The sequence below is a fragment of the Protobothrops mucrosquamatus genome, unplaced genomic scaffold (genome assembly GCF_001527695.2).
Source record: "Protobothrops mucrosquamatus isolate PMUCROS unplaced genomic scaffold, P.Mucros_1.0 scaffold483, whole genome shotgun sequence".
Lineage (NCBI taxonomy): Eukaryota > Metazoa > Chordata > Lepidosauria > Squamata > Viperidae > Protobothrops > Protobothrops mucrosquamatus.
The window spans coordinates 31,034-44,602 of record NW_015386803.1 but is presented as its reverse complement, the minus strand read 5'-3'; the positions used below and the strand labels follow the sequence as shown (position 1 = coordinate 44,602).

Sequence of the window (13,569 nt, the reverse complement as noted above, 5' to 3'; positions counted from 1 at the left end):
ATCAGAGGAGCAAAAGCACATTTCATAGATATAACCCTGTGTTGTGCTGTTGAACACATGCTATAATTGGCAATGCAGCCCATATTCAGACATTCACAGCAAAATGCTTCCTGTGTTTACTTAAAGATGTTTCCTTTGAGGTCCTTATCATGTGACAAATGGGCAAGAAATTTCCTTTCCTGAAAAGGCTGTGAGGCTGTCCCTCTCTTGATCATTTATGTACGTGAACCCTGCATGAATCTGTTCAGAAGAAAAATGTGGGCAACTGTATATTTGCTTTTTCTCTGATTTGATTTATAGCTGTAGATTGTGTGGTTGATCCAGCAACCATCAGGACAACAGTGTAAGTAAGATGATGGGTGACAGAAAATGATCTCATGGCCAAAGCATTTTTAGCCTGTATTTTATTGTTTAAAGATTCTGTTTTCTTTTTTTTTTAAAGCCAGATGTGACTGGATTGGAATGTGAATTTGTTCTCTTTCTTTTTCTCTCTGTCTCTTTCTTTCTATCTCCTATTTTTTTTTCCTCTCCCTCCCTCCCTCCCTCCCTCCCTGTCTCTCTGTCTCTGCCTTCCTCCTCCTTTTGTGATCTCGATTTAGCAAAAGATTAGAAAGCTGAACTTATCACAAGGTAAGCTCAGCCTTCATAAGTGCAGTGTTGGGGATAGTGTAACTCCCTTCTTTAATTAGATCAATACTACAATACTTGATGTGAAATGATACTTTCACTCTTGTGGATAAAGTTGCCTTCCCCCGTCCACTCTCTACCACCCATGGATGTATCTCTCAGTAGCTTTTTCTCTACTTGGGATCCAAAATTACCCATCCTTCATTTTCAATCCATTTTTAACTGTCTTCTTCCTAAGAAGAGTAGATTGTTAGCCTACTCTGCTATATTTAACGAATTAAATCAATCCTGACAATATACAGACTCCCTCTACAGTTAGATGGGCGGTTCAAAAATGTGAAAATAAAATACTTTTTTTAAAAAATATAATGCACCGTCTATTTATTTGTCTATGAAAAAATAACTTCATATTTCATTTTCTGACACAAGTGGGTACATTTTGAGATGACTAGTTGAGAGATACACAACTAGTGGATATATTATTGGAAAGCCAATGTGCAAATTACATAAAGGAATCTAATTGCAGGATCCAATCTGGGTCGGTCCCTGGAACTAGATGTTTATTTTTCCAAGCTTTTGGACTAGACTCCGGAAGCACGAATCCAAAAGTTCGGAAGACTAAAATCTCTGGTCCCGGTGACCGACCCAGATTGGATCCTACAACATTATCCTGGGACACGTATATTCGCCTTCATTCGTGAGGAATCTAATTCCCTGATCTTTGGTTGATGATACTTAGTCATCCCAATTCTGCAAGGGACACACCATGTGCAGAAGCAGTAGCCACCCAGCTGGGTAGCCACCCAGCCCAATTTAGATTCAAACCTCCCTCAGTTTTCCAATGCACACCTGAACATCAGGCAAACATCAAATTCAGTGTGATCTGATTTTGAACTACTGTAGAAGGGAAGGATAAAAGCATGTATTTCCATCTACCTTGTAATGTGATTGGAAATGCATATTGCCAACCCCTGTCAGACTGGAAAGCATTCTTGTGCATAGTAGCTGTAGCTGGATTGGAAACTGCATTTTTTTTTTTAAAAAAAAAGTGCATTAAAATCTTTTCTATGACTCAGTTGTACACCTGATCTTTGTAAATGTGCAGCTGATTTATATATGCCCTCTGCTAAAGTTCTGTATGGAAGGGCAAAGCTTGAGATTTATCCTGCTGTCCCATCAAAGTTTAGGAATTTATTTTGTAATATACAATTACTGCTTATGGGACTGTGCATGTTGGTTCAGTATAGGTGACCTCATACTCTGGAAGCCCTGGTTTGTAAGATATTAAGTGCCTTGCTTCCTTTCCAAATGTTTTGTGCTGAATTAGAGTTGGGTTTAGAAAAAAAAAAAAGGCATGGGTTTACCAGCATTGTACAAATTGTATGGTGTGACTTGGCATGCAATGTCATGGGCAGGCTGACTGGTAGAATTTGCACCGTAGACAATGACAGATAATCTATGAAATGCATAAAGTTAAGAAGAGAACTTGCACAAATCAAAGTTTCAGGTTTCAATAGGATATTTTGGCACATTTCAATATGTCCTTTTAACAAAATATACTAAGAGCCGAAAACTAGTGAGTGAGAAGGAAAACAGAAATGCATCAAAATTATAATAGTTCCACATTTCTGCACTAGGACTTTGATCATTTGTAAAGAGCTATATCTCCAACATCGAAACAAATCTCCCCTTATGACTCAGCATGAATAAGTTCTTAGTAACTGAGAAAGCCACACACGAATTGCTACCTTGTAAAATGGCCTCTTTTCTTTCCCTACCAATTTTTTTTAATTGTTTCATTCAGTTTTAACTAGTCCTGCTCATAAATACTAGGTTCCCCCCCCCACACACACACAAACCTCTTTTTGGTAAGAGGATAAATCAGTTTAAGATTATTTTCTAATTGCCCTTTGTTCCCAGTTGGTTCCTATGGTTACATGTATCAATAGGAACCAGTGGAGCCAACTGCTGTGATTTGATAAAGAAATTCCATTGAATACCCTCCCCATTAGTTCATATGATACCATGTTTTTGAAAAGAAAAGTAGTAATCATACTGCCAAAAGTAGTAGTCATACTGCCAATTAGCCTGATGCATAGTACGATAACCATACCAAAAAAAGGGAAAAGAAATTGAATTAATCTGGACTTGCAGCATCTTGCCTTGCATTTATAGAAATGGTGTCCGAACCGTCACGCTTGCGTTTCTAAGAAAAGAGCAACAGTTGTATTATTGCATGAACATGGTTATGCTTTTTATTCCATTGCTAAAGTTTGCATTATAATCAATATTGCATATTTCTTTCCTTCTCTGTGTCTTTCCTCTCTCTTTCCCAGACACAGTGCTAATATAAATTTGCACCGTAAACTGTTGACCAAAGAACTGGATGACATGGGACTGGATTCTTCTCAGCCCTCCCTTAGCAAGGACCTCCGTGATGAATTCTTGATGAAGATCTATGGTGCTCCACCCCATTTGGGTTTTGATCTACGGGAAGACACCTCCTCCCCAGCAGGAACCGAGGACTCTCATTTGAATGGATACGGACGGGGCATGTCAGAAGAATACATGGTCTTAGATCTGAGTACCACCTCCAGCATCCAGTCGAGCAGCAGCATCCATTCTTCCAGAGAATCGGATGCAGGAAGCGACGAAGGCATCCTTTTGGATGATGTAGATGGGGTCAGTGACAGCGAGGAATCATCACACAAAACTGAGGCTGCAGCCTTAGGGGTCAGCTTGAGCGCTGAAGTTCCGGGATCCCTCATGTTTAACAGCATTTCCATGAATAACGGGGGGATCATGTGCAACATTTGTCACAAAATGTACAGCAACAAAGGGACTCTCAGGGTGCATTACAAGACAGTACACTTGCGCGAAATGCACAGGTGTAAAATCCCTGGGTGCAACATGATGTTTTCCTCGGTCCGCAGCCGAAATCGGCACAGTCAGAACCCGAATCTACATAAAAACATTCCCTTCACCTCACTAGATTAGTTCCGAGATGGACACGGTCAGTGCCAGCTCCAAAGTAAGAGCTTATACTTCTTCAAATTGCCATTTACAGACTCTTCTATAAATATATAAAAATATAAATATATAAATATATATCTTTTTTTCTTTTTTAAACAAAACAGAAAAAAGACCGGGTGCTTTCCTTTCCCCCTCTTTTTTCCCCCTGATTTTTGTTCGTTTTGTTATGTTTTTGTTTTGTTTTTTTAAAAAAAATTATGTGGGTTGGGATAGCATCTTTAACCTGGGATAACATTTCCACTGCTTAAAAAAAAAAAAAGCAAACAAACTTACCTTTTAAAACTCCCTTTTGTTATAAAATTTGTGGTCATCTCCAAAGAGACTTGTTTCTTCCATCAATGACTGTTGCCTGCAATCTTAGAAGAAGAAAGGAAAAGAAAAAGACAAAAACCCCTAAAAACGAAGCACTGCAAAGATATTAAAAAACGAGAGAGAGAGAGAGAGAGAGAGAGAGAAAAGGACAACTTCAATTGTTTTTCTGTGTATTTTAAATCTTTGAGAGGTTCGTCAACTACGCATGGCTGTTAACACTTGTATATACTGAGCCTTGAAAGGCCCATGATGTAAAACAATTGTATTGATGGTGGTTTAACCTTTTGTTTGTTTGTTTGTTTGTTTGGGGTTTTTTTTACATTTACATTTACATCCAGCTGTGAGATATGTGGGGGGTGGGGAAGCGGGTGGGAATAGTTTGCTGGCTAGCTCAATTCATTTATATTAGCTTCAGTGCACATTTTTTTTAAGAAGAAGAAAACACGAGTTCCATTTTTAACTACCTGCTTAGAAACGCATAAGGGGAGGTGCTGGCATGCTTTAGAGCACCTGATTGGATACAGGTTTTCCTTGTTTTGTTTTTATTTTGGTCTTGTTACGATTACATAAATCCAGTCATGCACTTTTTTCTTACACGATGTGGGGATGTGTAATAATATCCATACCCTTTTTTCCCTTAAAAGTATTGCCATACTATCAGTGTCTTATTAAGAAGAAGAAGAAGAAGAAAAAACCCTACCCTTTGTTCCACGTGGTGTCTGGTCAGTATGGCAGGCAAATGCTGAACAAAATGGTGTTTACACATTAACACACAAAACTGCCAACTTTGCACAAGTTTTCAGTAACCAAAATATTAATCGGCTGGTATTAACCACAGGCTAAGGTTGTGGCAGTGAGGAAAAACCAATCCTAGGAACTGGGGAGCAACGGAATACTATACCTAAATGTATTTCTCAGGTCCTAAAAATTATGCACATTCGCAAAGCAAGGCCACAGTTTTATTTTTTAAAAATAAAAATAAAAAAGAGGAGAAAAAAGAAAGCAGAACTTAACTTGTTAAGAGACAACGGAGTCATTTCTTCAACTAAGGGAGGACGAACTTTTAGGAAAGAATTGCAAGCCAGCAACTGTGTACCTGGAAGTAAGCCCCATTACACTCGGGGGTGGGGGTGGGGCGAGGGCCTCCTCTCTTGGAGGCCTGCAAAAAATTGCATTGTGGTTCGCATAAAGCCACTCTTGATCTCTTCCCCCACCCAAAACTAATTGCCCTGCCAACGTTCAGGAAATGCAGTTGTATGATGTAATGCTGTTGAGTGTTTACCCACACCAGTCCTGCACACTTTCAGGATGTGTTGAAGCTCTGAAGACAATGGCATTATAAATCTTTTTTTTCCCTCCCCTCCTGTCCCTGAAGAGATCAATAGAGCAAGGCTCGGGAGGGGTAGGTGAGCTTCTGGAAAGGCATGCATCTCTGTCGCATTCCCTTTGTGCCTCCGTGACTTAAGAGCGGCTTCAGAATTCCTGAAACGACGTTGTGTTCCTGACTGAAGACGTGAGCTGTGGTTGTCTTCAAAAGAGAACCCTGGCCTCTGCAAAGTTGACTGGTCCGCACTGGAAGGTGCAATAGACTGATTAAGGCATGTTTTTATAGAAGCAATCAAAAGCCATTAATGGCGCAAGCACTTAAAGCTTGGAAAATATGCGTTGTTCATTTTGGTTGGAATGACCACAGTTCAGCTGTGTGTGTGTGGGGGGGGGGGAATCCAGAGCAAATTTCAATGTTTTGGTTGTTTGTACTTTCCAAAAGTGATTTGTCAGAGAGAATCGCAGTAGACTTAGGAATGAACATCAAAGAATAAACCAGGGAGGATCTGTACCCCACCGCATTTCGGTTGTTCCCATTTCTGGTGTTTACACATGTTGTCTTGAGCGTGGCAAGCCACACTAGCAGCCTCTATAACCCCAATCTCCTGAGTGGATGATATTTGCTCAAGCTTGGCAGCAAAGATCATGATGGTGTGTGTCATATAACAGATCCTTTCTTGGAAGGATATACCTAAGGAGTATTTCCCCCATGCAGTATATTACTAATGCACAGAAAATGTTTTTCTTTCTTAGAAGTTTCTCCCGTAACTGCAAAACCAGAGATGGTTATTTGTTTTCAGCCTTCAAGTTGAACCAGTTAGATACTTTCCAACCACTGTTCATTGTATAATAACTCAGTCTGTTAATTTTATTAGAGGAAATGATTCCTCCTCTTCGTTGGCCCCAATCCAACTATACAGTAGTTTGTGGTGACCAAACCCCCATTAAAGCCATGGGAAGAAATTAGTCACAGCTAATGTAAATCCTAACTTGATCATAAGTAGCTTGGTGCCTTTGTATACTAAGTATTTTCCCCTAACAACAAAGCAAAAACAATAGTTGCAGTATTTTCCATGCGTGTTTTCTTTTTTAAAAAAAACAAAAATACATGGGGGACGAAAGCTTCCTTAATTAAAATGCCTTATTTCAAATCACATTTTTTAAAATTTCAGTTAGTGAGCATAGGTCTTGACGTGATCTCCAGAATTCATAGAGGCTCTGGAAAAATACTGACCAGTTTGTCAAAGTATGTTTATATCAAAAATATGTTTACATCAAAACCTCCACAATTTTTGCTGACTTGATTTTTTTTTTCATTTGTGTTTTGTCTTCCCCCCCCAAAGTCTTACTTTTTAAAAAATAAAATTGAACGGAGAAACGTTTTGTTTTGTTTTATGCTGCATAATGTATCGTATGTTTGCGAAAGGGAACAGAGAAAGCAAAGGTGTATTCTTCTCAAACTTAATGACATTCAGTAGCGCTACCTGTCCTGCAGGTGTGCTTTCAAACACTATCAAGATAGTAAGAACAAAGCAAGAAGAAATATTGACAAGGCAAAACAGATCTAAACGAATGGCTAAATGATATCTAAGGAACAAAAAGAAAAAAAAACACTGTTTTTGAAGTATGTATGGTATAAATAAATATCATTTTTAATGAAAAACATGCTTGAGTTATATAAATAATTCTTTCCCGAATAAATCACTGTTCTGCATTCTCATTTTACGTTTGTTTCTGCCTAAAGGTCAAATGGCTTTAGTAAAGCAGACGGGGAAACTTAAACATCATCAATGAGGCCTTATTCAGCAAATAGGTTGAACAGACATCTGTTTTTTTTACAGAAAATGAAACAGGATGATAGAAAATTGTGAATCGGAAAAGAACAGGCACATGGTTTAAACGTTAGGATTCTTGTCTCCCGAGATTTTGAAGTAGGGGAGAGAAGGCAATATGGGAATTCTAGACTGCTTATATCAACTTTAAAATTATTCATCATGCCTTTATGATCTTCAAATTATATGCTAGTTTGTGGAAGTGTGTGTCCAAAGGTCTTTCTAGTCATGGGAATGCAGAAATTCTGTGAAACATTCTGTCCCTCCCTCTCCCACTCCCTCTCTCTTTCTCTTTGAGAGAAAGCCAGAATAGCAGCACTTGAATCAGAATGTCATATTTCAAGCCCTGTTCTTATGAAATAAAGAAGTTGTGACATTTGTATGATCATATCATCATAGTGCATGTATCGTAGTTTGCCTCCCCATCTCCCTCCAATATGTGATCATGATACGATATCATGAATATCAGTAAGTGTATAATTTACTGGGCTGTTAGGACATGAGGGATGGGGTTAAGCTTGTTTAGTGGCCTTTTAATAGCTGAGTTTCATAGCATCTGGGTTGATTCATTTTAACCATTGTTTGTTAAACAATCCATTCCCAGTTTTTCCTTTGTGTTTGTGTGTGTGTTTTTAGCTATATTTGCTTTACAATTTTGTGATTTGAACAGAGGCATAGCTTCAACATCGAACCAAACCAGGAAATCACAAACAAATCACGTGGCCCCTTTTATGCCTTATACTAACCTACTTAATAAATCATTAAACTAACAAAAAACATAGTCTTAATCTATTGACTGCAGCCTAAAACAAACTATGGACATTACCGAGTCTGCCTTTCAGTTAATGGTTCAGCAGAATGCATGAATTCAGTCAGTGAATATTTGTTTTGTTTATTTTTAACCAGAATTTAACTTGGAAAAAGAAAATCTAATGCTCCATTTCATTGCAGTTCTGTGATTAGGCATTCCAAATCAGTTACCAAGAGGTAGGAAATTACTCTCCAAGAAAGATGCACTAGATTGTAAAATGTAAAAAAGATGTTGAGACTCTAGAAAGAGTACAGAGAAGAGCAACAAAGATGATTAGGGGACTGGAGGCTAAAGGAAAGGCTGCTGGAATTGGGTATGTCTAGTTTAATGAAGAGAAGGACAAGGGGGGACATGTTAGTAGTATTCCAATATCTCAGGGGCTGCCACAAAGAAGAGGGAGTCAAGCTATTCTCCAAGGCGCCTGAAGGCAGGACAAGAAGCAATAGATGGAAACTAATCAAGGAGAGAAGCAACCTAGAACTAAGGAGAAACTTCCTGACAGTTAGAACAATTAACCAGTGGAACAACCTGCCTCCAGAAGTGGTGAATGCTCCAACACTGTAAGTTTTTAAGAAGAGACTGGACAGCCATTTGTCTGAAATGGTATAGGGTTTCCTGCCTGAGCAGGGGGTTGGACTAGATGACCTCCAAGATCCCTTCCAACTTTATTATTATTATTATTATTATTATTATTATTATTATTATTATTATTATTATTATTATTATTATTATTATGGATCATCACACAGTCAGCCAGATGTTCAGACTGGATTTGGCATTTTGTCTACCTATCGAGTCCTTACCAAGGACCTGGGATAGGCAGATGTGGATGTTTGATGGTATTATTATTATTATTATTATTATTATTATTATTATTATTATTACTACTACTACTACTACTACTACTACTACTACTACTACTATTGTGTCCTTATGAAAGAGGTCATTTAGTTGGAATCAAAGGGATAAGGGGACCAAACCTTTTTACATGTTATTGGTATAACAACTTTTTAGCTTCCAACATAATTGATATAATCTCACTGACCATGAACTTTTAACCTCTATCTTTGTTTATTTTTAACAGAAGTTAAATCTATTCAGAAGTTATATTTATCAAGCTCCATTGTAGTAAGCCAAGATTGGTACTCAGCGCTAGTTTACACATGGAGTCTATTTACTGAAACCATGTATATTTATATTTACTCATATAAAAATCTAGAGCACGCACAAAAATTACCATTTATTCTTTTTTTAAAAAGCCCCGTCTCTCTAAAAAGGCTGAGTAAACCTAGAAATTGTTGGAGTTTGCCTAGAGACAACATTCCATGTTACTTGCATAAGTGGCACTAAACATCCTGCACACATATTTAAAAATATATTAAGTAGAGGAAAATATAATGGGAAAAATACAATTTAACTGGTTGAAAATGAGGCTATCATCCTGTGCAATTTGAGAATACATTTCACTGAACTTAAGAGGGCTTACTTCTAATAAGCACATAACAGATGAGGCTGGAAAAGGACCATTTGGATAGCAGTATTACTGATACATATTTTTAAGAAATTCTGCCTAAGTTGATCAGGTTCCTTCTTCCTTTTTGCCCGCTCATCACAGGCCTTCTGCTATTGTGCCTCATAACAATGACAATGGCAAACAAAGGAGTATGCAATATTGTTCCAAATGTCTTTCTTTTCATAGTGAACAATCAAACTAAAGCTAATAAGCCATCAAGTTCATTTACAGCTACATAACTAGGGACAGATTTCTACCTTTGTCTTTCTCCAACACACTTTTTGATAGACATATAAGCTGTTGTGGTGAGAAAATAAGTGTCTGGAATGAGGCATATTGGCAAGAATTATTTTGTCTCTCTTTATATATAGTACTTTTTATAAATGCATATTATATTTATGCGGAAGGAGCGGAGGCTACATCCTCGGCTCTAAATTGTGACTCCCTCTCTTGAATGCATTGATCAAGTGACTAAAAATCTCTTCAGTGTCTCTCAGACACTCAAATACCCACAAGTTACTGCTTCAGAAGCCTTCAAAACTGCAGATATGCATTCTGGGACAAATATCTTGATCAGAACAGTTCTCAAACAAAGCAACTTTGAAAGGTATGCTGTCTTTATCCCTATGCACATTCATTGGGAAGGAACCTTCTTCATTTTTAGCTATGATGTAATAATTGAACAACCCTTTCCTCCCATTTTCTTTCTTCGTATATATTGTGGCAAATTCTACTGTCCTTTTCACATGGAATAAATACTGCAGGTTCTAGATATGATCAAACCCACAAGTCCCATTAGTGACAAATAGCAACCCATTACCCAACAGAACAAAGATGAGATAAAGTGGCCAGGAGCTTCAGCTCAATTTCGTCTCCTATCTTTCTAATAACTTGCCCGTCATTTTATTACTTCCACTAACACGAATGACTGCAACTGACAAAAGTGTCACATTAACTGAAGACAACACCCTGTCTTTCTCAGCCCTGTTTCTCTTGGCTCCTTATTGAGGTGGCCCTGAAGGGATATAAACTAATCGTCTCCTTTCAAGTTCATGACTTGGCCATCAACTATCAAAGGATGTGTAATTGCTGGTTTATCTCTATGAAGGGGAAATTGAGTACTAGAACGTGGGTCTTCCCTTGGAAAGTCCCTGGAGCACTCTGACCTGTGCTTTGACATCTGTCATGAGGGAAGGGAGGCCTCATCTGCTGATCTTCAATTTGTCTTGGAAAAGGCCAACAGAGCTCTCGGCTGCTCTAGTTCAGGCATACTTTAGCAAGATGACTTCTCAATAAAAAGGCAGCTGAGAAAGGCCCCTGGTGAAGGAACCTGCTTATAGACAAACAAATTGTTTTAGGGTGGCAGGAATCCACTGTTCCTGCTGGCACAAAATGGAAGAAGGAAAATAGGAAGATATTAGCTCTGATGGAGAGAAAATAAATTCAAGTTGCTCTGAAGAGCTTATTCACGGAGGTTCCAATGCTGCCTCTGGGACTTAAGTCTTGGTTCAACTGTGGTACCAAATGAGGCACTGTACAGTCTATCTTGTTGCTTCTGTCCTTCTGACAATGGGAGCCTCATATATATTGTAGGCCAGGGGTCCCCAACCCCCACTGGGACGCGACATGCAGCAACCGGGCCACGCAAACAAGCAAGGCCCCATCTGCAGGATGCAGGCAGCACACAAAACCATGCCCCTTCTGATCCATGGAAAAATCTTTCTCCATAGAACTGGTCCCTGGTGCCCAAAAGGTTGGGGGCCTCTGCTGTAGGCAGTGTAAAGCTATTTCTTCTATTAGTGTTAGGTGCAGCACATTACGTTCCAATTAGACTGATTTATTGCTCATGCTTATGCACAGAAATTTAATCAACTAATGGGTAGCATTGTTCTGGCACTAGATAAGGTTAATAGAATTCAAGAAGGGTTGGACTTAACTCATTTGTGGCTAGGTAGTGACTCTGCTTATTCCTCTTTTAACTCTACCTCCAGGCTCTGCCACTCCTTCTTCTACATCTAGCTCCTTTTTAAAAAAAATTAAATTGTACTGTACTGTTCTTTATTTAAGATGCAATTTTCAGGTATTTTTTTTCTTTATTGCTTGATGACTTTCCATAATTGATGGGACTCTCCACCAAATTTGCCCATTATTCATCCACAATGCTTCTTGTAATATCTTGAATTAAATGACATTCATATATAGAAAAGATTAATCCATCATCTTGCTTTTTATTCAGCTTTGAACTCTTTCTACAAATCAAACTTCTGTTTTTAAAATTCTTCTCATTAATCATATTCAATCAGGCTTCAAAAAAGACTAATACAATTACAGATTTTTTTTATGAGACATTTATTTATTTAACTTTTATACCACTTTTCCTCCCAGGAAAGCCCATCAGAATTTATCCCAAAGGTGCTTTTTTAAGAGGCAACTGGACTTTCTTGTTTGAAGATGTTTCTCTTCTCATCCAAGAAGCTTCTTTAGCTCTGACTGGATGGTGGGGAATGGAAGGATTTATATTCCTTGCAGACAGCTAGTCATTTGCATTCTTTAAGAGAATCATTAAGGCCACTTGGAGGTTTATCTGTATCCTCAGGGTCACCTGAGTAGTGAAAATGAGTGTGGAGTAATCTGAACTGCTGAAAGGACTGTATTGTAAACTGGAAATAGATGATGTCATATGCCGACATATTTAGCATTTAAAAGACAAAGGACACTTTTTTGAAGACAGCAAAGTCCACATTTTGGACCGAGAGGAGAGCTGGTTTGAAAGAGGAGTCAAAGAAGCCATCTATGTTAAAATTGAACAGCCCCCTCTCAACACCATCTATCTCCAGTCTACAACACAATCCTTTCAGCAGTTCCAAGAAGGCTCCACAACCATTTGCACTACTCAGGTGACTACTGAGGACAAAGACAACCCCTCAAGTGGCCTCAACAACTCTATAAAAGAATACAAATGACCAGTTGTCTGCAAGGAATATAAATCCTTCCATTCCCCACCATCCAGTCAGAGCTGAAGTAACTTCTTGGATGAGAAGTGAAACATCTTCAAACAAGAAAGTCCAGTTGCCTCTTGAAAAAGCACCTTTGGGACAACCATGTCCTGGATGACTGAGAATCTCCATAGACCATCAGAATTTTCTAACCCATCCTTATTTTGAAGTCTCAAGTGCTGAGCAATTTGATACAAGATAATCAGAGCTATAAATCAAAATGAGTTAAGAATGGGTAAAGGTGCTATGGTAGAAGAGTTATACCTGGTCACACTTTACTTCTGTAACACTTCAGAGGTATTTTCCTGCAAGGCTATCATGCAAGTTCAGAATAAGTCACAGCTCCTTTAAGAAGATGTTAATAGGTTCAGTAAGGACATGGCAGAGAGGAAGCATCTTTAACTGCTTCGGATCTGAATATTTCATACCTCTGACAACTACAATCATCAATAGTATCCAAATATAGTGGTACCTTGGTACTCATCATTAATTGGTTCTGGGAGGTGCGATGAGTACCAAAAATGAGTACAAAACATTTTTTCCCCATAAGGAATAATATAGTGAGTCACAAGGCAGCCGACACCAATAACCTCTAGCTTATGCTTTCAGTACCAAACAAACAATGAGTACTGGGACAAAAGTTTCATGTCAAAAGTACATTGAGTACCAAATCTGATGAGTTTCCAAGCAGTTGAGTACCAAGGTACCACTGTACAAAAAAAAAATCCAGCTTCATCATAAAAACCAAAACCACCAGATCAAGCAATCTGATTGTATCATTTTCTAAAGCCTACTCAGACTTGATTGTCTTGACAGCCCTGTGAAAAGCCAATAGGGTCTTGCCTAGCAACAGAAATTTTGGGCTCAATTGTGGTCATTAGTCAAGGCCAGCTGAAATCCTTCACTTTGAAATATTTGGGGGTTGAAAGTTTGTCTGGAGTAAGGGGACATTTACTGAAACAGTGGAGAGAGTTATTAACCCCCCCAATTCAAATAGTTCTAAGGAGTCTTGCTACCCAAAGCTGTACGTTGAAGCTGCACTGAAAGCCGTAGCACGCCAATTCAATTAGACTCAGGTTACAATGGGAGGTGGATGTTCAGATCAACTGTACATATAGA

The 13,569-nt window shown here is 38.5% G+C and overlaps 1 protein-coding gene across 2 annotated transcripts in view; it reads left to right on the top strand.

Annotated features, from left to right (window-relative positions):
• The window catches only part of BNC2 (basonuclin 2), a 293,974-nt gene extending 290,272 nt beyond the window's left edge, over positions 1–3,702 (top strand). For both annotated transcript variants that reach the window (XM_015816710.2, XM_015816709.1), the window contains one exon: positions 2,964–3,702. In XM_015816710.2, coding sequence (XP_015672196.2) covers positions 2,964–3,624 — 661 coding nt within the window. In that variant the 3' untranslated portion in view covers positions 3,625–3,702. The remainder of the gene's footprint in view (positions 1–2,963) is intronic.
• The last annotated feature ends 9,867 nt before the right edge of the window (positions 3,703–13,569 follow it).